The sequence below is a fragment of the Notothenia rossii genome (genome assembly GCF_949606895.1).
Source record: "Notothenia rossii genome assembly, chromosome: 11".
Classification (NCBI taxonomy): Eukaryota; Metazoa; Chordata; class Actinopteri; order Perciformes; family Nototheniidae; genus Notothenia; species Notothenia rossii.
In genome coordinates, this window is record NC_136910.1 from 41,005,269 (window position 1) to 41,032,254 (window position 26,986).

A 26,986-nucleotide genomic window follows, 5' to 3' on the forward strand; every position below is an offset into this window, starting at 1 on the left:
GTGAATCAGACACATTATTTTTTACTTTCATTAGCAATGCAAGGTAGGGCATTTCGCAGATCTTATGGTGCTATTCGAGTATCTTATTTCTCCCTCCATTCCTATTGCTGTGTTACAAAGGATAGCCACATCAACAGTATCGTTCACTCAGTTCTAGCGCTGTGTCAAACACATGTAGAATGAGTCAGTGGTCAAACTGAAAGTCTTCACCCTCATTTCTTTCATAAGGCTGCTGCTCTGTTTCCCAGACATACTGTGACACATGGCATGGAGGAAAATGGAGAGGGAGGGGTGGCAACGCTAGTGATGGGGTAGCGAGTGTATCATACCAAAAGGACTGCAATGTAGACTATAAAAGGGGGCCACATATGGCGTCTAAATCAGTGTGTAGACAAAATAGAAACTGACTCATCACATTGATTCATACAGGAAAGCCAGCGAGTTAACTTGGCTTTTCAGCAGCAAAAAGGAAATGTGTCTCCAAGAAACATTATATCGCCCACCCTAACCTCGCTACCTCTTATCCTGCTTTAATCCATCCTCATTGTGACTCACAGTCAGTTGTGTGGGTAGAGACAGGACAACCCAATAATGAAGGATAGCTTCTCAGATAGTGACCTCACCCCTTCAGCTTTAAATCATTCATGAGAGATCTGCGTGTGGTGGATGAAGCAATGGATTCAGTTTTTTTTCTTTGGGGGTTTCGAGTTCTTCCATCTGTGACAGATCTGAAACCCTTCCTCTTTCACATCCTATGCAAAGATTAGCACACTTACAGCGCAGAGAGAAACCTACTCTCACCTCTGTAAACTTTTCAGCAGGAGTCTAACAGAAACAGACGGCTCTCGAGGTAGCAGCTTTGGTAGCGGCGGGTTATATTTGTCTTTAACACATATGGGTCACGGAGGCCCTAATGTGCAGACTTGAAGGGGGCAGTTGCTTAGGGATATTTAAAGGTTTCACAGCTCTAACTGTGATCAGAAGTTAATGTTACCTCTGAAGCATGATTTTTGGTGTTTGCAGTTTATCATGCGCAAATGAGATCCACTGTTTCTATTAAGTGTGCATGGACTTTGTCAAATCTATTGGCTTTTATCTGAATTAGCCTTAGAGAGATGGCTGCTAAGGGAAGAAAGAGAGTTTATGTCATCGCCAGGTGGATGCAATCAGCTGTCAAACATGCCTACATGCATATAGAAAACAGTTGGTACATCATGTGGCCACCAATCACATCCTACTGGCAACTTTCTGATAGTGTACTAGAGGAAAGAAAAACAGAAGACATACTGTACACCAGATATTGTCAACGAGACTTAGAGTAGTTAAAGGATGTTGCCGTTTTGACCCTCCTTAGTGACTTTTTTGCTTAATGCACCAGTGACCTTTAAATCATCCCAGGAAAGTTGGCATAAGCTTTACTGGCAAGAACTGAGGCAAATGTGGAGTACAGCAGCTGCTGAAAGTGCAAAAACTGGAGACAGACAGATGGTAATGGCACTGTCTGCCACATGTTAAAGGAGATTAAAAAATTGGCTGCTATTCATCAGTGTATCATTAAGGTTTAAGCCAAGACAATGTTCGATCATTAATGACCTTAATTATAAACACACTGTATATTATCTATTAGTTATATGTCTGGGAAAAGTTATATATATATATATATATATATATAAATAAAATAAGTCCATGTCCAATTCTAATTTAGCAAAGTTAAGTCACATTGTTGATACTTCTACATGTAAAAGAGGTGTGCATGGGCCTGTATAGTAAAACCCTTATTCATCATATCGTCTTTTCGAAACCAAGAAGTAATGATGAAAATAAAGATACAGAAGCTTTATATACAATAAATGTTATGAAGCTAGTATATTTAAGAGCCTAATTAAACTACACAATTACAGTGCAAAAAAAGTCAGCAAGCAGCATTAAAAAGTCTTGTAGCTAATGGTAGCCTAATTAGCTAAAGCTAACATTTTAACCAACTAATCACTTGAAATTGTTTCAAAGATTACTCAAAATGTGATACAAGTCTCTAAAACTATTGCACCATTTCGGCCTGTGATGCTTTATAGCAAGCACAGGATGGGAAAAGCAGCAGATACAAGTTTATTGAGTCCATATTTTCCTCAACGGAGTGCTCCCTTGCGGCTGTGTTGACTGGCCACTTCCTGTGGTGCTAGAAGATTTCCTGCCACTGTCCCTACCTGACACCAACACTTTTGACAGTATGTGCCACACTCTATAAAGTTTAAATTGTGGGAATTGAATACTCTTCTTTTTACAGCCTAAAACGTATGATTTAGGTTACGGTGTTATATTTTACCCCCAAAAGAAATCTTTAATTTCCCAAAGGATGAGCCAGACTCAATATCCTTTCCTCCAAAGAAGCTCAATTAAAAAAAAGCCGTGTCAAACAGCAGTTCAGGCTATCTTGCTTCAGCTATCTCATATGGGGAACAAACACACTGTGCAAGCAGTGAAAATGAGCAACCTCCCCATGCTGTGCGAAGAGTCCTGTATGGACAATAAGTTCTGCATTATTACATTTCAGCGATTTTACAATCTCATGAAGCTCCCTCTCTTGTTTAAACCTCTATGTAGCCGTATTCCCTTTGTGGGTGGGTATAATATTAGTCATGATGTAGCCAACACATGGTGCTTCTGACATAATTTACACATGAGGAAAATAATAATTCCTGCTTGCATATAACCGCATTCTGTGTTATCCTAAACTGCAACACCACTTACAACTTTTTTTATTAGCATAGGTCTATCATCACAAGTATTACCTTACATCAAATGTTTGTATCTATCCATCCATCCATCCATCCATCCATCTTCTCCCGCTTATCCGTGGTCGGGTCGCGGGGGTAGCAGTTCCAGCAGAGAGCCCCAAACTTTCTTTTCCCTGGCCACATCAACCAGCTCTGACTGGGGGATCCCAAGGCGCTCCCAGGCCAGCGAAGAGATATAATCCCTCCACCTGGTCCTAGGTCTACCCCTTGGTCTCTTCCCAGCTGGACGTGCCTGGAACACCTCCCTAGGGAGGCGCCCAGGTGGCATCCTAACTAGGTGCCCGAACCACCTCAACTGGCTCCTTTCGACGCGAAGGAGGAGCGGTTCAACTCCGAGTCCCTCCCGGATGACCGAACTTCTCACCTTATCCCTAAGGGAGACACCAGCCACCCTGCGGAGAAAACCGATCTCGGCCGCTTGTACCCGCGATCTCGTTCTTTCGGTCATGACCCATCCTTCATGACCATAGGTGAGGGTAGGAACGAAAATGGCCCGGTAGATAGAGAGCTTTGCCTTCTGGCTCAGCTCCCTTTTCGTCACAACGGTGCGGTAAAGCGACTGCAGTACCGCTCCCGCTGCTCCGATTCTCCGGCCCATCTCACGCTCCATTGCTCCCTCACTCGAGAACAAGACCCCGAGATACTTGAATACTCCTTCACTTGGGGTAAGGACTCATTCCCTACTTGGAGTGGACAGTCCATCGGTTTCCTGCTGAGAACCATGGCCTCAGATTTGGAGGTGCTGATCCTCATCCCAGCCGCTTCACACTCGGTTGCGAACCGATCCAGTGAGTGCTGAAGGTCGCAGACCGATGAAGCCATTTGAACCACATCATCTGCAAAAAGTAGTGGTGCAATCCTTAGTTTGGGGACACAATTGGACACAATTGTAAATGATTTATATACAATTCAGAGCCATCTCGGCTGCCCTGAGAACAGCTTTCATCACTAAAGACACATCCAGTAGCTGTATTTTATGAATTAATCGACATATGCATATTTACAAACCAACAACTAGGCATTCCTGATCCCGAGATGGCCTGGCTCAGCATCAATTGTATTGAAGGAAAGAGACAGACAAAGAATACTAATACCTGTGCCAAAATAGAGACAAACACTAATGGCGTATTGAAAGATGTGTACCCTTCAAAGAAAAGGCAGTCCATTCATTTTTCCTTTTACTTGTGGAATGTATTCATTTGTATTCATCTGCCACAGGGCCATGCATGTATGGCATCCTGCTAAGAAATGACAGAGCGTGCCACAAAACCTTAGGGGGCTTATTCGTGACTATCTTTATGTTTTCTTTTCAATTGGGTCTGGTATGTGCAAGTGTTTATGTGTGTGTTTGACTGTCTGTGCTGTATGCTGAGCTGCTGTTGTTTTTTTTTATAGTGAAGGTCAGGGTGTCTCTTCCCACTGACTTTGTATGGCGAAAGTTCTCAGGTGGACTGTGAGAAAATTCTGGGATATTCTTAAGCTCAAATCAAGAAATAATCAAGTCAAGTGTTACTAGACAAGAGCAGGTAATACAAAGCACTTGCTGCTTTAGAAATGAAACGCTTCATCATCCTGCTATACTCATTATTCTAGAGAACAACATGTCATCAACAAACTTAAAAAGAATTGAATACAAGTCTAGTTATACATCTCATTTTACTGCTCATTTTGGTGTTTGAGAGTCAAGGGGGAAGATAACATTGTCACATGCAAAGATAGAATACGTTCACACAAACAGAGACACCTGCAGACACAGGGACACAGAAAGCACTTCAGGGAGGCTGGTTCAATCTGCTGAATGGATAAAAACATCCAGGTAGACTGATGTGTTCTTGCAAAGACTTTTCAGTTACATCATGGATGTGCTTAGAACCATACTGTATTTGGCATCATCTGTAGGTACACTGTGCTCACAAGTGTCAGCAAAATGAATGGTTACATATAAAATACTTTTTTTCCTTGCTGATGTTGGGTTGTTCATAAGCCTAAAGACAGGTATTCAGTCTGCCAGCATTGGCCTGGTTAAGAACACAGTGTTATTGTAGTTTTTTTCAAACATATGAGCAAGCTTTTGTGCAATACAACGTATACAAAAGAAAACGGTGTAGTTGTGTTGGCGTCTAAACTGTATACTAAGCAAAAAGTCAGAAGAGGAGTGAGTCAGTGAGAAAGTAATCATTTCCCTCTTTTAGATTTGTTTCTGAGTCAACAGCTTTTTCTAGCAGCAGTGACTGAGAATCTACAGCTAGCTTCCAGTGCTCACGATGAAGCAGTTGTTTATTCGACCATATGGTTCATGAAATATAGGATCCATTACTTTATGTCCATTATTAAGAGATAATTTTGTTAAGATATGTCTGCTTAAACCCCCAAAAACGGGTTTAAGGAAGATCAATTAAAATGAGTATTTCAAAATGTTACAATTCATCATCCCATTCCTACATAGGCCAACACTAACTTTTCTTCTTATCTTTTTCCATTGGCCTGTTGATTTATAGATGTAGTAATGGTTATGCCTTTTATATCTGTGTAGCAATGTATTACTTTGGGAATAGACCACAGTGTAATGCACATTTTAAACAGTGTTTCTACTATATGCTATTATTCACACAATGAGATACCCATAAGTAATTTACCATTTCCCACTGTAGCAGTGCAGGTCAGTCCCAGCAGTGCTGTTAACTAGGCTCTGTGCAGGAGGCATGAAGTTGTAAAGGGGCTGCGGCACCAGCTTGGCAACACAGCAGGTGACTCCATCAACAGATGGTACATCAAGCCTAGACTGTAATTTATGCTGTGTGCGTGTGTGTGTGTGTGTGTGTGTGTGTGTGTGTGTGTGTGTGTGTGTATATGTATGTATGTGTGTATGTGTGTATGTGTACTTACAAATTGTTTTAACTAAAAGTAACAAGTGTATCGGAGGCAGCAGGGATACAGAGGTTATTCCTTCAAATATTAGTATTAACCGTTCCTACGAAATGAACATTTTCCCCTATCTCAGGTAAAAGCTTTCACCGCTGTTGAAATAAGGGGACTGAACACTTTTTTCTCCTCAGAGATCCAGCACAAAAGTAGATACAATATGATGTATTGATGGACAAAGACAATAGGTAGGATTTGGGCCCCATGTTGCAAAACAAGTGAAAAACTAGAGCAGAGAGTGTGTTAAATACATGCTCATGCATACAGTGCATGCTTTCTGGGATTGTGGGCATGGTACCAGAGACATTTTTGAAAACAAAACAGCAGCCCTGCTGCACTTGTTCTGGTGCTGCCTGGAACGTTGCCGGGCTGCATCTGGTCCTCATCTGGACCTGTGGGCTGTTTGGACTTCCACCAAGGCAAGCTCAGCTAGGGCCATTGACAACATGGCATTGCTTAGAGCTGACAGCAGCAAACTTTGCGCAAGTAGCACTGAATGAAGAGGTTAAAACAATCTATTATTCGTATGGAAACAATAATGTGAAGGGTGGTGTCTATGTGCGCACTCAGGCCAGAGGGGCCTAGTTTTCCAAGCTTAACCTGTGACACACAGTACAATAACAGTGCTTTTGAGTCCATGCCTCAACAACAAAACAAATTAAGGGCATTTTGCCTAAAATCTGCTTTAGGCAACAAAACAGGGTACTTGGCTAGGTTTAGGAAAATATCATAGTTTGGGTTATAGTAGACCCTAAAAGGCAGCGAGGCCGGAAGGTTTATCCTCCAATGTGCTTAAAACCTACTAGGTATGTATGAGGCCTGACCCGACCCATTAAACGACATAAGCGGCCGCTTAGGGCCCCGCAGCCACTAAGGGGCCCCCTAGCAACAAAAAAAAAATGGAAAAAAAAAATATGAAAAGAAAATATGAAAAAATGAAAGAAAAAAAAAAATCTCAGTACACCGTCGCTGTGATAAGTATGTTTAATTCATTTTGTTAATATGCCTAGATTGCCTACTCTCAAAGTTATGTATTATATTATTGAGTCAATAATATAATACATTAACCGTGCTTTACCTGAACCTCATCATGACACTAGAGAGGACGACAGGATTGTAATTTCCCGTGTTCAGTGAATGCAACAGAGGTAAGACACCAGACCAACCAGAGAGTTGAATGGAAATAAACATCTGCCTTATTGGATGACAGGTACCTATCCTGTGAGCTGTGACAATGTTTAAAATAAACTGTCAGTCGGAGCTACGTTGACGTTACTTTGAATCGCAGGGGTTAGCTAAACCGTTAACAAGTAGCTATAGCTACCCAGATATATTAAATAAACACTTTGTCATACAATCTAAATGTAATGTTTTTTAGCGTTACCTTGTAATATCAAAGAAAGCTCTCTGGGAAATGTTGACTTACTGTTCGACATGAAGCTAGAAGCTACCTTACAGTACACAGTTGATCCTGAGTCCTGTCAGTTAAAGTGTTTCATAGTTAGCTTAGCTAAGCATCAACCTAGCACTGAAATATATGAATGTTATGTGACAGTATTTCTGAGAAAAAGTCGGCTGAAATGGTGGCATAGTTTCCACTGCTTTACGTATAGACAGCATTTTTGAACGTATTTGAAGCAGTAAATGTGGCTGTTTGGCCACTGACGTTGCCATAACAACACCTGAATTTAAATGTGCAAACTCTTTTTGTGACAGATTTTTGCAAGAAATTATAATTATTCTGAATGATATTTTTATTGACATCTAGTTTCTATGTGAACATTATGAGATGGACAGCCAGAGAGAATAAATGAAAAACAGTTATGAAATACTATATGACAAAACAAGAATACAGTTTAAGTGATTTGTAAAATATCCATAAAGAAAAATCTGCTTACAGTTCTGTTTCATATGGGTGTTGGAGATGTATCTATAGATCTCTTAATTTTGCTCTAAAAGTGCACCAGATTGATGCTTTTAATTTCAATATTTAAAAAAAAATCTTCCCGGGGGAGCATACCCCCGGACCCCCTTAGAGGAGGTGAGGACCCCCCTAGAGGAGGTTAGGTCCATGGTGTTTACATGCTTATTTATACAATATGTGTGCTTATGCTAACATCATAAGACAAAAGTTGGTTCCGTGTTGTGTGTAGTTAGAATGCGCTAGAGTGAGGGGGGCCCCCAAGCCAAAGCTCGCTTAGGGCCCCCAAAAGTCTAGGGCCGGCCCTGCATGTACAGTCCATGCTTGCTTCTAATTAACAATCCCAACGAATCCCCGGAAAACGTCACTTACCATTATCCGGCCAGCTGCTGCACTTTGGTCCAGGCTGTGAGGGCGGTGTGCAGGTGTGTTCATTGGGTGGAAATAAGTCCGTTTCTGTAACAGGAAAACAATGAAAGACGGACTTTGTTGGCTTGTTGCCAGGAGTTGCCTAAGCTAACCGGCAGTAATATGGACTGCGCCTCCTTCCTTGGTGAGCAAATTAGCCTAACGTGCCTTTATTTTTTAAACGCCGTGAAAGATTTTGGCTTCTCAACATATGAAAAGCACAGGTGCAGCTGATTTCATGTGAGCTCAATTAAGGCTAGCAACAGAGCCTGCGTGCACAACACGTGGTGTAATTAACGTTATTAGCATCACCTGTGTTTTTGTAGGCAAAGGTCTGCAGGCCTGTATGCTGAGTGTATGTGTCAACACATGTGTGTGACAGTATGTAGGGGCCTGGGTACTTAAAAGTGCAGAATGCCACAAATAGCCTCAGTTTTGCAGGTGGGCCTCTTTGGTCATTAATCAAAGTGTTAAAAAACTTTTACTGTTAACCTGTTGATACTGCTAGTAGATACAACGTCAGAAAATAGCTATCAAAACATCCTGTTGGGGACAGTTAATGTCAGTACAATGTCATGGCAATACATCTAAAGGTTGTCCGGGCAACCGACAGATAGATATTGCCGTCCATATAGCCATGTCGCTTTAATGGGGAAAAAATAAGATATTTGTCATGATCCATAATGTTTCTTAACCCAAACTGAACATAACCATACACGTACAATGCATCAGAGACCCCAGATCAGATTTCCTCCCTTGAATAATAAGGGCTTTGTCATAAGAAAAACTAAAAACCATTGAGGCTCAAAGAAACTGAGACAGAATGTTACACAGACGCAAGGGAGAGACTGGGGGCCAACATGTGTAGGTTGGTGACACAAGAAGCCGATAAAAAGGGATTAGAGGTTTGGCCTGTGCTCTTGTTATCTGGTTCATGAATTCCTCCTCCCACACTTCCCCTTCTGCTCTCATCTCCTTGCCCTCACTCAACACTCAACACTCTGTCTGCCTGGAGTTCTGTGTAACGTTCCCAATTGACACAGCAAATAAGCAATTCTTTAACAAAATACATTTTGAACCTCATGAGTTATTGAGCCACACACATAGTTTAAGTGTTATTTGAAGAGGTTTTGAGGTGTCACATTTTGTTAGAACTAAAACGACATTTGAAAAGCTTGCATAACCCACAGACTACCGAAAGAAAATATTTTTATTTTTGTCAGGCTGAGGTGATTATTATACCATTAATCTCCCCAATAATATGACATAGTACATTTGTCTTTTGATTAAAATCTTGAAGAATATTTTTGTTTTACTTTAGAAGGTTACTGCATTTTGAAAGAGAGCATTTATCAATTCTGCAGCATCTGTTCATAGTATGTTGCAGAATGTTCATCATTTGTTCACCCTTTGCCTGCTTGGAACTGCTTCTGCAAATAACAATAAATCTTTTCTTTCCCTTTTTTCAGATTAGAATTGCTGCAATGGACGAGCCGTGTGTGTCCCACAGCAGTCCCCAGCGCAGTGGAGGTCAGGCCGGCACAGAGGTCCAGCGGCAGGGACGACCCAGTGTCATCAGGTGTGGGTGGCTCAGGAAGCAGGGAGGATTTGTCAAGACTTGGCACAGTCGCTGGTTTGTTCTACGAGGGGACCAACTCCACTATTACAAAGACGAGGAGGAGACCAAGGCCATGGTAAGGCTGTGAACAAACTGAAAGACTACACACAACTGATTTTGAAATAATATAATCAAAATGGACTGCTGTCTCTCTTAGTAACAAAAACATATTAGATGCCAAGTATTTAATCATGCTGGAACTTGTGTTAACACAATAGGTATTCAAATTAATCCATTGTGCATTATCAAATACCAGAACTAAGTAAATGGAATTACACAAAACAGTCATTGAGTTTGGTCTACTCTACAGCTATGTACAGTTGTAAGCTGTATTTAATAAAAATAAGATGAACTAGGATATATTAAAACCTGTTTAGCATGTAAATGATGTATATGTAAATATGTCACCAATGTTCTCAGGTAGCTTGATATGGTAAACAATCTTTTATAAGTTTTTTTTATCTTATCTTCACAGAAATTATTTGGTAGTGTTAAGAAAATACCTCCCAAAAAACTCTCGTTTCTCGTTGTACACCTGTAAAGTTTAGATGTTGAAATTGTACTTGTCAACACTGCATGAGTCAGGTTAATTGATTTGGAAAACGTTAAGCACGCTAGCTCATTGCCACACAGAGACACATGAGAGAATGAGTCACATCTGGACACACAGCTCTTTGTCCATTTATAAATGTGTTTTTAATTGGAATTAGTTTAACGTTTATTATAAGTCAGGAAGTCCCATAATTCGGAAACAATTATTACAACCATTGATACCGAAGGACATTTCAAGACATCAGATTGAAAAATGTAACATCTGAAACAAAATACGTTGAAAGATAGAATCTGAAATGTCTTCGTGCTACAAGATAATCTGGGTGAGCCATCAATCAAAACTCAGCCTGAGACTGTAGATCCCATTACAGATAGTCGGGGCCCCCGCATGTTCTTTATAGCAAGTAAAATAATCCTCCACTATGTCTTCAGCCAATTTCACCTCATCCTATTACAGAGAGTCTGTACACCATGGATCAATGAGATCAAAACGCAGAGAGAAACATGTCTTTTTAAGGTTAGAATAAAGGGGATTGTTTTAGGACAAATATAGCTAAAAACGAAATAATGTGTGTTTCATATTTATTTTGTCAAGCGAGATACATAATAGACATTTAAGGTCCTGAAAAACGTATGTAAAACTTGTAATATGATCTAAAAACATTGTATTGCAGTAGTAACAGTCAAAATTAGTTAGGCTTCAGTACCGGATATAATACCGGATAAATAATGTATATATCATAATATATGGCTCCTGCTGGTTTTAAGGTGACTCTACGTGATGCATCTTGTATAAAGGATTTTGCCCATCACATGAAATGAATCTAGAAACACATGCATTTAGTCAGAATAATACAAATTACTATATTTCTGAAAAAATGGACACATGGTGGTCTACGGAGCAGATGCTATCACACATAACCACGTCCGACTGTAATTCACATACCCTCGTTTGTTTTGAATGTTTGACTTTATGTCAAAGTAAACTGTTGTGAGCCAATACACAGAGCTATCCTCAAAGAAAAAGAGACAAGTAGTGATGCAGACAATAAGGCCGTCTCTAACGTTACTGTAGCTGGGCAGCCGCTCACACTGAGCATGTGCCGACTGAACAAAGAGGCAGACAGACTTTTGATTCTCATTAGAAAAGACAAACCATAGGCATGTTATTGTCTTTTATTATGATTGTAATATGTATTACATGTACAGCACTTTGGCCCGACCAAAAATTGCTTTTAAATGTGCTTTATAAATAAACTTTGATTTGATTTGAAAAATAATCATTTCACAAGGATCATTTTATTCACTGGTGATATTGAACTCACAACTAAGAGATTAAAATCAGTTTCATTGATTTGTGTGGCTGCTATTATAGAGCTGTTCAGTGATCAGTTTGCTGGAATTGAGTGAGAAGAGACAATTGAATAAAGATGACTAGTGATGTTAAAGGAGTAGTTCAACATCTTGGGAAACAATGAAGGCTTATTCACTTTTGCACACAGTGATGAATATAACTTTCATATTTCTCCATTCAAAATAAAGCTCCAGCCAGGAGATGATTATTTTATTCTTAGCTAAGGGCTGACAGCTGATAGACATGAGTCAGTGAGCAGATTTGCAGATCTCTGTTTTTATTAATCGGTGATTGTTTCCTGATTTCTCCATTCCTGATTTACATTTAACTGCTCAGCTATTTCATGTTGTGTGTCAACCTTTTGCAATTCAAATGGCCAGCTGTTTCACACCAGAGGCTTTGTTCTTTGTCTGCAAAAACCCCCCACAAAAGACCACAAAAACATTTATTTCCACCCAAACAATTTCCACAGGAGAATTTAGCACAATTGAAATCTTCAAACTGCTCCTCTACCCACACAACGTCGTCTGGCTGATTTCCCAGTGAGCTCAGCTCAGCCGAAGCCGAGCCACACCAGCAGCAGCAGGTCTGAAGGTTAAGGCTCCAGCCCTGAAGGTGGGCCGTTGGCCAGATACAGAGAGGAGATACTCTTTACTGCTATTTCTGGGATGCTCTGGTTCTTAAGCTGTCTACTCTCTACAGTTTTGCCTTAGTTATTTTGGCTGGGAAAATCCTGTGGGAATGATGATCAGCTCTTCATTATAATTTTAATTCACTGACAGGAAATAACCTTTGAATTATTCCTGCCTTCTCTATTTATCCATTCAGCTACTCCATGTATTTTCTTGCCTATACTTCTGAAACAAAGCCAACATACATTTCAGACACCTAGAACTGCTACTTTTGGCACAGAATTGGAGATTTCAATAAAACTAGGTCTGGCAGAAAGCAGAGTGTTCAATGCCCTTAAATCTTTGTGACCTCCAAAGCAGAACAGCATGGCACAAAACAACCTCCTAACAAGACACAGCAACAGAATACAAGATAACTAGTCTGGAGTTTCCAATGTCCTGAAAAACGGACACATGTAGGGCAAAGTGGAGGGAGAGATGAAGTTGTTCCTTTTGCGTCTAATACTGACATTCAAGATCAGAGGACCAAGATACATCCCCTAATTTAACTTAAATCTCCCTGTCCTAAACTACATAAAGAAGCAGTGTGAAGACATATTTAGATCAGCTACTGTATTAATTAAATCTCTCATGTGCTGTGAAGTCTCCATTTGTTATCTGTCACATTAGACTAATTGCTGCTTCCTCAGTGGGAGAAGGAACATCTGCCCCTCACTGTTGCCTAGGGAAACAGACGCCAACAAAACATAGACTGATTAGACACGAACAGTCACATATTTAAACACAAAGGCCACATTTTCCTGAAGCAACCTCTTCTGGCAACACTTTAAATTGGTTCCTTTTTACCCTGTCCACAATTTTGTTTTTTGGGCCATAGCTGACATACATTGGTCCAATTCTAAATTGATGTAGGTGTCTTTACACAATAAAGCAGAAACGTTTGTCATTTGGAGCTGTTTCCAAAGATATTTTGAAAAAAACTGCACACCTGACTGTGTGATCGGTGATCAATATTTAATGTTATCAAACATTGTAGTGGAAGTCGGACAGAAGAAAGTTGTAATCAAGTTATTATTTCAATGGTAAGTGAGTTATACTTCGACCAACAAGCAAATGTCTAAGTCTATTCTCTGTTCAGCTATTTTTTTGTTGTTTCCCAACTCCTGAGGGAAATATCTGGCTTTTTAGCTGATACATGCTCCTCTAGGTATTTGCAAGATGTGTTTGTCTGTTGGCTGGAGCTGTGCAGGTAGCCTACAGTTGTTTTTGTATTGCTTTTGTGTTGAAAACTGTTTCCTGCAGCTCCTGTAAACAATCTTTAAGAGTGGTTAAAAGAAAACTGTTATGTTGTTGAAAGAAGCTTTTAACTTGTATAGAGCTGAGGATACTTAGCTAGAAGTTGTAAGCTCTAGGCGTCACTACTAGAAACATATTTAAAATAATGCATTGTTGTTTAATGATTCGATACACAAATATTGAATATATTTGCTTTAATTTTAAGCGATTGGGAAATGCTTACTTTAATTGTTTTGTAATGGCCTCTCCAGACATAAGGATCCAATTGAATCTGATTTTAGGTGGTAGTATTTGTCTTCTTTCGTGCATTTATACTGCTTGGTAAATATAATGTAATGAACTGGCACAAAAGGAGAATTACAAGTGCCTTGAGGAATTCTGATATTTCTAGATAACGAATAGCGCATATTATTATTGTCAAAACAGGGACCATGTTGTGTCCCGTACAGTCGGGCCAAACCTCTCTGAGCAACTGGTGGAATCTAAAGAATGGGAGTCAGATAGAGGTGAAGGGTCACTGAAAAGCATGCGCAGGGTACGGCACGTGTGGGCTCAGCGTCAACATGCCATCTGCCTGCCCTTACTCGCCCATGGAGATGTATGCACGCACAAGCATGCATGTACTCACTCACATTCTCTCACACACACACACACACACACATGTACTCAGATTTCATCTGGCCGAGCCATTAACAAAGACAGAATTCATTCAGCGGGTGAAATGGTATGATTATTGTAATTTCAACCACTTAGCATCGTAACTACGTATATTGCAGTGAAGTATACGAGGTACCATCATGAATGAATGAGACAGTTGTGAATGAATACATTGGACCAATTTAATTGTATTATAATGTATTTAGAAATGCAGGGCTTATTAAAGTTTGATTATGATATTACGTTAGCCGAGTAATGTATAGCACAAAGGCGACGTGTGTGAATCCAAACAACATGATCTAAAGAAAAGTAGTTTAATGAGACAATTTATTAAATCAATAATGCAACAGTGCAATAATGCACTGATAACACTTGGTTCCCGAGCTTTAGCCGTAAACTGTTTGACCTTGGCATTTAACGGGAGTAAATAAAATGCCATTGCAGCTCTGTAATCATTCATTCTGCAAGACTGTGTTGCGAAACATTAACACTGTACCATTTGTCTGAGCCTTGCTTCTGCAGTTACTCTGTAGCCACTTTGGAAATTGCCAAAGGATGGTACAACTTGTGACTTTAACAGTACCATGTAACTGTAGCAGAATGTATATTTGTATGTGTACTTTGTAAGTTGTGAAGGTAGCAGTGAGTCACATCACATCCAGGCGTGATCTGACTTGAATGTCAGAGGAATGTGGACAATAATGTGGACACTATCCAAACACCCTCTTGTTTACGTCACTAAACGTACAGCTGATATCATCTTCTGGTTACAAATCGAAACACAGACGTCACATTTAGGTGTTACATTGAGTCTGGGTCACAACGGTCACAACTCATACTTAAAGCCAAATAAGGCATCTTCTCATACATTATTACTCTGGATAGACAATAATATTTAGGCAGAGTCCTTTTCTGCAGCAGGCTTAGTACATTAAAGGTGGAATAACATCTAAGACAGTTCTGGCTGTCAGTATTCCTAGTACGCACACTAAACACAGAGACTATGTTGCAAATGTATTATCTTTTCAATTTACACACGGCATCTATTGCACGTCTGTCCGTCCTGGGAGAGGGATCCCTCCTCTGTTGCTCTCCCTGAGGTTTCTCCCATTTTTCCCTTTAAACTGTGGGGTTTTCTCTAGAAGTTTTTCCTTGTACGATGTGAGGGTCTAAGGACAGAGGGTGTCGTATTGTCATACTGATATTCTGTACAAACTGTGAAGTCCTCTGAGACAAATGTAACATTTGTGATATTGGGCTATATAAATACACATTGATTGATTGATTGATTGAGACTATTCCCTGTATGGGGAATAAACGTCGAATAAGCTCTGTATTGATTGACAGAAAAGTCAATTAACCCTCACTAGACTTGTAACCAGCTCAGTTTTCTCAAACGTTCTCTGTACCCAATACTTTTGGTGGTAGCCTGCTTACACTTTAGGTATGTGCAGGTGCAAGGGAGCATCTTACCTCACAAGAAGTGAGTGTGCAGCTGGTGCAGGAGCTGTCTCGAAGCACATCAAAATTCTAAACACAAAAGGGGCTTCAGTTTGTATCCCCGGGCAAAAGACCATGTCCGTTACATGTACAAGCCTCTGTATTATCAAACTGCATATACTTGTATTGGGTTGGTTAATGTCTGTAGCTTTGGGATAATTTAATTTCCACTTACTACTGTATAAAAGTATTTTTTTTTAAAATATTAATGGATTAAAAGGACCTGATTCAGCACCTTTTAGATAATTGTTTTGGCTTTGTCACCCTCAATTGTTTTCGTAGCAAATGCGAACAAGCTTAGAGAGACATTTTTCAGGTACTATTATGAAAACTATCCTTCTTATTCTGTGTGGCAGGTCGCTGCTCAGTCAGTCCCAAGTCAGCAACATAAGTGATCTGTCGGACAAAAATGTGTATCAGAAGTATCAGTTCACGCCATATAATCCATTCCACTGTGTCCCCTTATACGCCCCGGAGGGAGAGCTGAGAGCAGAATCCGGTTTCAGAAACACAAAAGTGTTCTGTTATAGTTCTGGAGTCTGTCTTTATTTCAGTTTGCTGTGAAGAACCTGAACTATAAATCAAAGCTGTGCATGAGGTTAGTATAGAATGTCTTAGTAAGGTACTATACATCATTATCTTTAGAGAAATCTTAATCGGATAACAGGAAGGAAAGAGCTTAAATTACCAATAAGGGGACATCAAGCACATGTGAAAGAAGATCATATAAATACACACTCTATATACCTAAAATGAATGCAAACGTGCTGGATGACAAACAAATGTGTGATATCGCTGTTGAAAAGTCCTGTAAGCAATGACTGACTGTGTGTAATATAGACACTTGTATGGCAGTACTGTAGAATATCCAATGAAAGACTTTGGTCAATGACAAGGCATCTCAAAAAGTAATGGTCACATTGAAATCCCTGTAGGTATTCAGTTTCTCCTGAGGGAAAATACAGATAAAACTCAAATGAACCCACAAAAGATATCATACTATGGCAGGCAGCCTCGTCATACTATCCACACACCTTATTTCAAACTGTCAATCAGCATTTCCTTTGGTTCAGCTGGACTAAATGTCATAATTTTAACACTTCAGAAGATATTCTGTACATCAAGGCTACATTCTCTTTCCTGGTAGTCAGTGATATTTAAGTCCTGGGGGTGTTTATCATCTAAGACCCCAGGCAGTCTGCTTTGAGATGTCAAACAAACAGCATGAGGCACGACTTCAGTGGAAGTAAAGCTAATGAACAGTAATATGGTTTCTCTCTGTTCGACTGAAAGTGCAGCTGTGCTCTAGTTTTAGAGGCGGGACTCTACGGTAACAGAGGGTCCAGCTGAACTAGCTGCAAACTAATTTAACTTGAAAATAGATGTGCAGGAACTTTGCAAGGCTAAGTAATGGTGCCTCCTGCAGCTGTGCTCCACTTTTAAAGGTGTAGATATTCTGAAACTTGAAGTTCAGCTGAAAGAGCCATGAAACAAAATCATAGGAAACATTTGAAACTTAGATTTTTAAACAGGACCATGTACATACAGTATGTCTATAGAACTACTAGTACTATTACTATTGTACTTTACATACAAGCATATCCACATTTGCTACTGAATTGTCATTAATTGTTACTTTAAGTCTATTACATTTTTTTTGATAACTTTACCACAACTTGAAAATGTTTTAGTACAACTCAATACTGTTCACCATCAGTATGATGTAGTATTATACAGTGTGAAACACTATGCCTTACAATCACATGGCACTTTGTATCTGCACATTAGACCTTAGAAGAATATTAATCCATTAAATGCATACATTCAAGGAGTGGTCAGACTTTAATAAGGTTACACAAAGAAAATCCTTACATAGATTTAATAAGGTTAAATAACATTTATTATACAGTATAGATTTAATAAGTTGAATATAGATATTGCTTATATGTATATTTAATAAGGTTAAATAAAGACATTAAGAGACGTTCTGCACTGCAGAGGAATCTTGATAACGGATACGCAGTGCATCATTAGAGGACATTTTTAATGCTTGTCCTTACATTTACAGTATTCTATATGACATCAATTTCATTTCATGTTTTGGCTTGAAGCCTGTTAACGTTTGAGTCCGACTCCATGTGTCCCACTAGGTCACATAGCATCATTTTTTTTTTTAAAGTACATTTTTGACCTTCTTCTCTTGAGGTTTGACTTTTTTAAAGAGGACTGTTTCTCCTTTAATGTATTTAGTTTGATTTTTCACAAGATTTCACAGTAATTGCTTTGGCATCAACAATAGCAGCAGTAACAGGTTTTCCTGCTGGACGTGACGGGACACTGTGCGTTTTCCAGCTGCTCGCACATATATCGCTGTACTGTCTTGTTGTTTTATTCTGTCTTAGGGATCTTCTCGTGTTTTGATGAATTTGCTTTGTGAGTCAGACCATGCTTTTCTTTGTTGTCTGCCTATAGCTCCCAGCTTTTTTTGCACATTATTTGTTAGAATGTTGTATTTAGTGCCAGAAATTGTGTGTTTTTCATAAATTCTGCCTGCATTAAAGCCTAAGTATGATCATTAATCTATTTCACATTAGAAAAAGACATAGAAACAAATGTGCATTACAGTACCTGTTCATTCTTCTTTGGTCACTGTTTTAAAAAAAAGTCCTTGCTGCCTCTCACTGATTTTAGCAAACATTTCACATACTTGTCTTGTCTAAAAGATACGTCCTTGTTTTGTCATTTTTTTTAAGTATCCTCTCCTCTTGGTTTATCATGTCTAATATCCCACATCAATCACGCACAGTTAATCCACCAGATAAATAAAGATTAATGTAGAAGTCCTTACTTTTTTCCACCCTGCGTTTGACAGGCATATTAATATTTCAGTGAGTGTTATGAAGGCGCAGCTTTGGGTTCACTGGGTATTGTACTCTTTTGAACAGAGCTACCTGTTTTATAACTGTGAAATAATGATGACATTTATTGGATTGATGGACTCAGTGGAGCGAAATCTTTGCCACATGGATAGACAGGTCTTTAGGGCAAAAGTACAGACTTGACTATTGAAAAGAATAAACACAGGCAGACGTATGCACTTACACGCTTTCAGAAAAATATAGAGAATGTCTCCCAGGGAGTTTGACTTCCTGTCTGCAAGGTCACTGAGACTGGAGAGCAGTCATTATTGGATAAAAGGACCGCTCAACAACTTGCCAAGGTTTAACGAGCACTTAAATGACCTGTTGCACCAATAACTTCTGCTTAATTGACTTCAGTGTGAGCATTTGTCTGTTTGAAACCTGAAATCAATTTCTGCTCCACAATTTATTGATCTGCATTTCATGTACTTTTTCCTTCACCATCAAACCAAATCATTATTATTCAACAAACGTATAGTTACTTATTTTTGCCGTAATTATTTTTATCCTTAAATTGTCTAGAATCTTTATTTTCACTAACACCAGGTCACATGCTGATATGTGAAGGCTCAAAAACAAGTAACTCATCCTGTAGTTAAACTTAAAGCACATTTTGAGCTACTTATCTACAATTTTAGTGGTTTGGTTCATACTCACTGTCCTGATAGTATCAGTTTCTGGTGCAGCTGTTTTCAGCGGAAAAATAAATAAAAACCTACTGTTTAATAGCCTCTCAGCACAAAAGGGAAGATAAAGTTAGCCGTTCTCTGTCGGCTGGGTGAGAAAGCCCTACATTCTTTAAAGGGCAGAGGACACAAATTATTTCCATTGACTCATCAGAACATATAAAAATATAAACAGTGGATTGCATATGTCATGGTGTACAAGCTGCTACTGAGTATTCCTATTATTTTATTGGAAAAGCCAATCTGACCTAGTGGTAATTAATCAAATGTCTAAGGCTGCAGTAACAATGAGGCGCACCATTCCATTCACCCTATAACTGTCAATAAACTCCAAACAAACGTGAAAGTTCACAGGACATCACATTTGGATTTAATAGCTGCAGTGGTAAAAAAAACTGGAAGTGCTTGAATCACAATACAATCAGTATTATGGTATTTGCTTGCAGTATGAGAAAACACACTGAATTTGATTTAATTTGGAGTGTACTGTTAGACAAAGCCTCAAACAGATTCCTCTGAGCCTCTTCTCTCCCATATGTGTGTGCAGAGCTTTTTGGTTGAGAACAAAAGATAAGTGGGCTTGTGTCATTACACTGTTTCCAAAAAATTACCTCATTCTTGTTAACGACTATTAAAATGGCAGAGAAAACCCCAAAATAAGTTGGGTTCTCTTGCCATGTTGGGTTGGGCCAGGCTACTCTTTGCTTTGTAAATATTACGCTGTCTGTGGTGGGGTTTGTCTGCAGCAAACAACAGGCCACCAGGGAGGATGTCAATATGGAAAGTGTGGCTGTGGCTTAGAAGGGGAGGGAATATCAGTGGTTTTGTGGCTTCGGAATATGGAGCAACTAGGCAGGTCCTTTTCTTCTTTCTAATAATATACACAACCCATAAGGCATACATGTTTTAAGTTTATCTCACCCACACACGAACCATTGAAGTCATCTCTTGTTTCCTTGGATCCAATACAATGTGCATGACAAAAAGATCTGTGTTCGAAGAAAAAAAAATAAGTTCTTAGAGAAGTTTTTAATCCCATGACACTGAAGCTGAGCAGATTCTCTTGCGGACAACCACATCAAACACTCATTCCTCCAATCGTGAGCATGTCTGTCCCATTTTTATAACCCTTTAAAGAGCTTCATGTGGGCCCCAGGTAGGGTTTCCACGTCCTGGTTGTCACAGTTATGGCTCATTAAAGAGCCCTCTCTCTGCAGGAAGGAAACGGACTCCCCTCAGATCCTGTTAATGTGTTTGGCTCCTTAATACTGTTGCTGTCACCAATGCACATCTTGTCTGCGTTAACCAGATGAAGGGCACTCTAATGATTGTCAGATGCTGCGTTGTGGCACGGATGTAACAATGTTCATCAAGTAAAGAGTCACTGTTTGAATGCATAATGGGTCAACCTGCAGCTGGTTGTGTTGTAATCCTTGTTTATAGTTTCTCATTTTATCTGTGAAGAATAATTAACTGCCTAATAGTTACTCCCCAGTTTAAGTACGGTAACTTCTTTGTAATTCCGATAGAATTACCACATGCAGGTACTTGTGATTTACTGCGCAGTTACTAAATTGCTAAGCGTGTGGTGTATGTAGTTAAAATATATAGTCTTAAAACTCTTACAGTAGAATGTAATTCTTAAGGGTTGCATCTAATGATTTGTTGAATTATATAGCAATTCAACATTACTTTTAACTTATAGACCGACCGTTTCGCCGATAAAATGTTATAAAATATAAAAATGACACACTATTTTCACATACTACCTGTGGCCTTTCTGAGTACAGATATATTAGAGGTAAATATCTAATCTTTGGTCCAGTCAGTGAGTGTGTCAGTCTCTTGTGTAGACACATGCTGTAAATCTGCCCCCCCCCCCCCCCCCCCCCCCGCCTCTCTCACCTACAGGAAGTCTCCACAGTAAGGTCACTGAGAGGTACAGTCTGGAAAAAGCTGATGCTGAGTCTCCTGCTATTTAAAGCGGAGATGATTTGGCCTCCAGTGTCACCCAGATTATGTATCATTGTGGACAGAGCTGAGGCAGAGATGGTGATGCACTATAATGCTGCCACTTTGCCACATTTTATAACAGCTCAGCTCCATCATCCAGACCCGCCCATGGGGACTTGTGTACAACCTTTTGACTGGCAAAGATGTTGATATACTGGATATGATGATGCAAACTAGTTTGACTAATATGTCAGGGATTTAAACATATTTCTCCTGTTATGGTACATGAGATTTGGTGAGCTGCTGAGCTCAGGTGTGCAGATGGAAAGGTCTTGCAGAGTGAACTGTTTATATCAAATGGCAGATGTGCAGTACGATCTAAAAAAAAAACATTACAAATTAAATGCAACTCAAATAAGCACTGTGTGGTCTTAAACTAGGCAACATTTTAGCATCAAAGTGTCAAACTTAAAGTGGACCTATTATGCTATATTTAAAAAATATATTGTAGAGCCATACCTATACAAAACATGTCTGTGAAGTTTTTTGCTTAAAATACCAAACAGATCACCCATTGTAGCCATGCCTCATACTGCTCATACCCCTCTATTCCAGCCCTGTTCCAAAAAGGCTGATTCTGCTTTAAATGGAACGTCTGCTGCTAGCCACACCCTTTTGTAGCGTCTCGCAGCTTTCCCCTGCTAAGAGTTTTCTACCGGGAGAAACTCAGCTAAACGCTGCCGTGATTAAATGCCATATTATGTTCCCAACCACTTCAAGCATTATTTCTGAAAAAGTATGGAGCTCAAACCTTTCTCTTTCGCAGGGTTTACCACAAGGACATTACGCTACACCAGTGGCGAGCTGTCATAGGGCCTAAGATATTCAAAAAAATCATATTTGAAAACTTAAAAAAAAAAAGAAACTTGATTTAGTTGTATTTAAAATAACATTTAGAAAGAAATGAATCCTTCGAATCTGCCTGTTCAGTTTTAGTTTGAATGTGAAGGGTTAAATGAAAGAAGCTCCTTGAGCCGTCTCTGCGAGTTACTGTGAAGACAGGAGCTGATTGTGAATTCATAGCAGGACCACCAGAGTGCCAGCTAGGGTAACTCAATGAGAGAGTAATGTCAAATGACAGTACAATTGACCAATCATATCTTCCCTCTAAATGGGTGGGCTTTATGACAAGTTCCGCCCGCTGTGAAGTTTATGCATGTGTATAGAGAGGTGCAGTGACGCGTCCTAAAACCCGGAATTAAGCTTCGCATGGGTTACCTCGACAAAAAAGCAATGGGATTTCTCCATAGTATTTTGGAAATTGCTCGAAATAAGGTCTGCGGAAAACGAACCTGTTAGATAAATGCACATTTTGTTCAGCCGAATAATATCCAATACCCTACTTTTATCATTTTCGAATCACAAATCTAATCGATAGATTTATGATAGTAAAATAGTATAGTAGATAAGTAAGATAGTAGAATCGGAGGGATGAACCCTCTTTAATGGTCACACATGCAGAGCACACAGCACACACAGTGAAATTTGGCCTCTGCATTTAACCCATCCTAGTACCAGGAGTCTAGTACTAGGAGCAGTGGGCAGCTATTGTACAGCTCTACAGAAATTATTAAGTCATTTTCAAGATTGAGTTACAATGATAAATTGGAGTGGCAAAGGATCAGCTGAATGACCCGCCATCAAGTACTTCATCCAAAAGGATAGGAGGATGGTCTTTGTGTATAAGTGATTTGATCATCAAAGGTAGGCCCAAGTAATTTTCAATGTGGGCCGCCATGCCGAATTAATTCATTTTGAATTGTTACTTGGCTGTGGGTGCCCTGTCATGATAGATGTTTATATAAATGGTGTTGTTTTGTGTGGTAGAGGGTCGCTGTCATTGATGCGTTTTGCACGCCACTGCGTTACACATATTTTCTCCAGTAGCCTACAGCATTAGCTCTGAGTGTTAGCATGCTTGCTAATGGAAACACAGACCATATTACTCCCAAAATAAGCCGTGCATTGTGTCTGATACAGCACATAGCTTGACATGTTCTTTCTTAAGTGTTTACCGCTAAAACAGTGCCATTATATGTATTATATAACAACTTTACTCTAAGTGCCTCCTTCAGACATCCTGCTGAATACACAGACACACAGCTGCGAGAGGGGATTCAGCTAGACGACTGTACGGAGACGATAGGTTGGGACGTGTCACGTGTGCCGGAGACGATAGGTTGGGATGTGTCACGTGTGCCACATGCCGCCAATGACGTCATAGGAGCCAAAATCCTGGATCTGCTCGTTTGCACCCCCGTTTCTTTTTCTTTTTTTTTAGAGATGTGTGTACGGAGGGAAAGAGAGAGGGTTTTGTTTTCCGACACTTTGTGAGTTCCGCGACACACCGGGGCGGGGACACATATTTATGTATAAAAGACATCAAAAAGTGCATTTTGCATGATAGGTCCCCTTTAAACAATAAGGATGAATAAGTGTAAAGTAAAGGGAATATACTTAACTGAACAGATATGTTATGCCGAAGACGTTAAGTCAGTATTTAATCCTAAATGTTTTATCTAAAATACCCTTATTCTAAACTGTCATGTTGTTTCTCCACAGGGAGCCATTTTCTTACCTGGAAACAAAGTTACAGAACATCCGACCAGCGGCGATGAAGGAGGGAAATTTCTCTTCGAGATCATTTCAGGTAGGAAGAAAAATAAATGTTTCGTTTTAACTAAGGGCAAAATGATGATAGTCATGTGGACTGAAGCAGGAACAAAAACAAAATGTTGCTCACTGCAGCACAGGCATTACATTGAGTGAGAATCATCAAGAATTCAACAATGCCAATTACTGATTTTATACATTTCTACCGCTGTCACTGTGTTAACATGTATTTGCTTATTGTTTGCTGTGATTGCATGCACAGAGCGTTAAAGAGGTATGCAATAATAGATTCCGATATATAAACTGTTAGTGATTTCGCTGTGTGAAAAATACTCATAGACTTTGTTGCTGATAGTTGGGACAAAAAGCTTGATGGTTCTACTATTTGATATGAGAGGGGTATCGACCATCTCATCTCAATTTATGAGTAATTTATGTATTTCAGTTCAGAAGTCGGACTCACAAACGGACTTGAACCACACTGCCAACACTTCACCACAAGGACTAACACATGCACTACTCCAGGAGACTGTAAGGAAACATGGACTGCAACACTAAGGACTAGTGGGGGTATTTTCCCAAGCGGAGCGATGCCAGGAATTTAAGTCTATGGAATAGATATTTAAAACACACATGCACACTGGGGAATAAGGACAGCTGGTAAAAGATGCAGTAGCATAAACATTAAAACATACAGGAAACACCAGATGTGTGCACAAACAACTGGCTTTTTATTTATCAGTGTATTCTCCCTGATGTAAATATCTCTCAGAGGAAACTGAGTTATCAAGACAATTTCTCACACAATTTGTGGTCCCCATTGGACATACTCAAAATAAGTGTGACCCGATAGATACCGGGGCAGTTAACATTTGTCACTAAAAGGCTAAATAAATGCTGCCCGCAATGAGCCAACGGTAATTTGGGCAGAACTGACAGTTGAAAACTCCAGCTGTGGTGCAAATACAAGAAAGTTCGCTTGAAATTATCTTGATGGTGTTTTTGATATTGACTGCTAATTACCTAGCTGTTTATATAAATAGTTTCCACATCATATGAGGATTAAAAGATCCCTGCTGAGATTATTTTCATGCAATTTCCGTTGCTTTTATTTTCTTCGTGCAGGCTAATGTTCACATTGAAATAGTCAACTTGTCAGCTCGTGATTAATAGCTCTCATGGTAGGAAGTGGTTGTGTTACATAGAAATAATACAACTGTTTCATTTTCCAACTGCTTGTGTGCCTATGCCATGGTAGAATATATTTTTGATGTACTAGCAAACGTGTGGAGCAAAAATAGTTTCCTGGACATAGAGCTGCACATGGTTTCTAAAAGCATTAGATATGAGATGTTTTGATGCTATTTGATCAGCTTAAAGGGAGGGATCGGGTGTTGCTCAAATACATTTTGACAGGACACATAGATGATGACTTTTAGTAGTAAATGATTGACACTATCCATATCGATCTAAAAATGTGTTTCCAAATAAACAGCAATGCTTTTAATGTGTGTAACTATTGGATAAATTAGGCTGTTTTGCAAAAAAAGAATTCAGAGAGAAAAATGGCATAAAAGGGAAGTTTCAAAATGAAACTTTCACTTCTCTTTTTTTACTCTAGCTGAAAATGACCTACAGTAGAAATAAATACATGTTTAGGTATTTTTATGATTTTGGACGGAAGCAGAGTTAAGCTTTACTGTAAAAGAGAAACTAAACAAATAAATTCACACCCAACAACATAACATGCTAGTGTACATATTTTAAGGTAATGTAGAATGTCATTTAGGGTTAGGGTTTGTCATGTTGCCAGGTGATCAGTCTGATTATCATGCAATTTGAATTTCAGAGTATTACTTAAAATCCAGTTCACCGAAGGAGTCATCACATGCCTCACTGACTCAAATGTGCCCAAGTTCAGTCTCAGTTTAATTTCCCTTCGTAGGTGCTGCACTATATACGTTTAGCATATGAAGCATACAAAGAGAAGTTGGTTACATAAAACTGTTTTATTTTTCCTTCTGGCTTGGTGTATTGACAACCTTTCCATTTCTCTTGACTTATGAGGCTTAGTGTTTTTGTTTTCCAGGCTCCACCACTACAAACACTTTTTCATTTTTCCCCTGCTGGATCAGCCTGTATTAACTGCTCTAATAAAAAAAAACTGAAAGAGGGGAGAGGAAATGTAAAATCCTGTGAGTTTTCTCTATCTGCAATAGCAGCAGGGTTTCCCACACATAGACTATACTTGGGCGGGCCGCCCAGGTATATTAACGGCAGCCCAAGTATATTTCGCGACCCATTTAGTTTTTTAGTTTTTTCTTAATACGTTTTTTTTTTATTCGTCCGTGACCACGACGCCATCTGCGATCGATTAACTTGTGGACAATGATCCCTCGCTCCCTTGCTCTGATCTCGCTTCCTTCTGGTCTGTTAAGTGGTCTGCCTCACACAGGGTGACTGGCTGTCCACATGATGTGGCCTGCCTCACAGGGTGACTGTCATACAGATCATAAATCAAAGCACTTGATTGGTCTCTGTGTGTCATTCAAGCTCGGGATAACCTCAGCTCAGGTGAGGTAAAGGACTCTGAGTGTTTAGATAGTTAAATTAGTCTAAGTTCTCAGTGGGTCTCAAACGGTTTGGTCACCATTTATGTAAACACATATTTCCATTTGAGAGGGGAGTGATTGGTCTAATGGATAGTGAGGTGGGCTGAAGATCGGGAGGCTGTGAGTTCTAATCCCGCCAGGAGCACTTCCACTAGTGTGCCCTTGAGTAAGGCCCTTAGTTACTCCAGGGAGAATGTCCCTGTAATTGCTCATTATAAGTCGCTTTGGATAAAAGCATCAGCTCAATGAAATGTAATGTAATGTGATTAGTAAAATATGCATGAATCAATCAATAAAAAGTTAACTAGGTGAAAAAAGGTAAGATACACTTTTAAAACTTGTTGAGAGCTAAAACTAGTCTTTGCTGCTGCCTCAAAGAGGAGCAGGGGGGAGAGGAGAGAGACAGGAGAGGCTGATTCAGGAGCACAGACACACTCACAACTATAAATGAACCGAAAATAAATTAATAAACAAGTTTCAGTGTTT

The 26,986-nt window shown here is 39.5% G+C and overlaps 1 protein-coding gene across 3 annotated transcripts in view; it reads left to right on the top strand.

Annotated features, from left to right (window-relative positions):
• arhgap24 (Rho GTPase activating protein 24) overlaps nucleotides 1-26,986 on the top strand; it is a 78,930-nt gene that overhangs the window by 2,894 nt on the left and 49,050 nt on the right. Inside the window, exons 1-3 of one of the 3 annotated variants that reach the window (XM_079658352.1) lie at nucleotides 7,995-8,063; nucleotides 9,516-9,740; nucleotides 23,838-23,925. In XM_079658352.1, coding sequence (XP_079514478.1) covers nucleotides 9,531-9,740; nucleotides 23,838-23,925 — 298 coding nt within the window. In that variant the 5' untranslated portion in view covers nucleotides 7,995-8,063; nucleotides 9,516-9,530. Of the gene's footprint in view, nucleotides 1-7,994; nucleotides 8,192-9,515; nucleotides 9,741-23,837; nucleotides 23,926-26,986 lie in introns of those variants that run through there. The other 2 variants (XM_079658350.1, XM_079658351.1) reach the window with 2 other exon arrangements.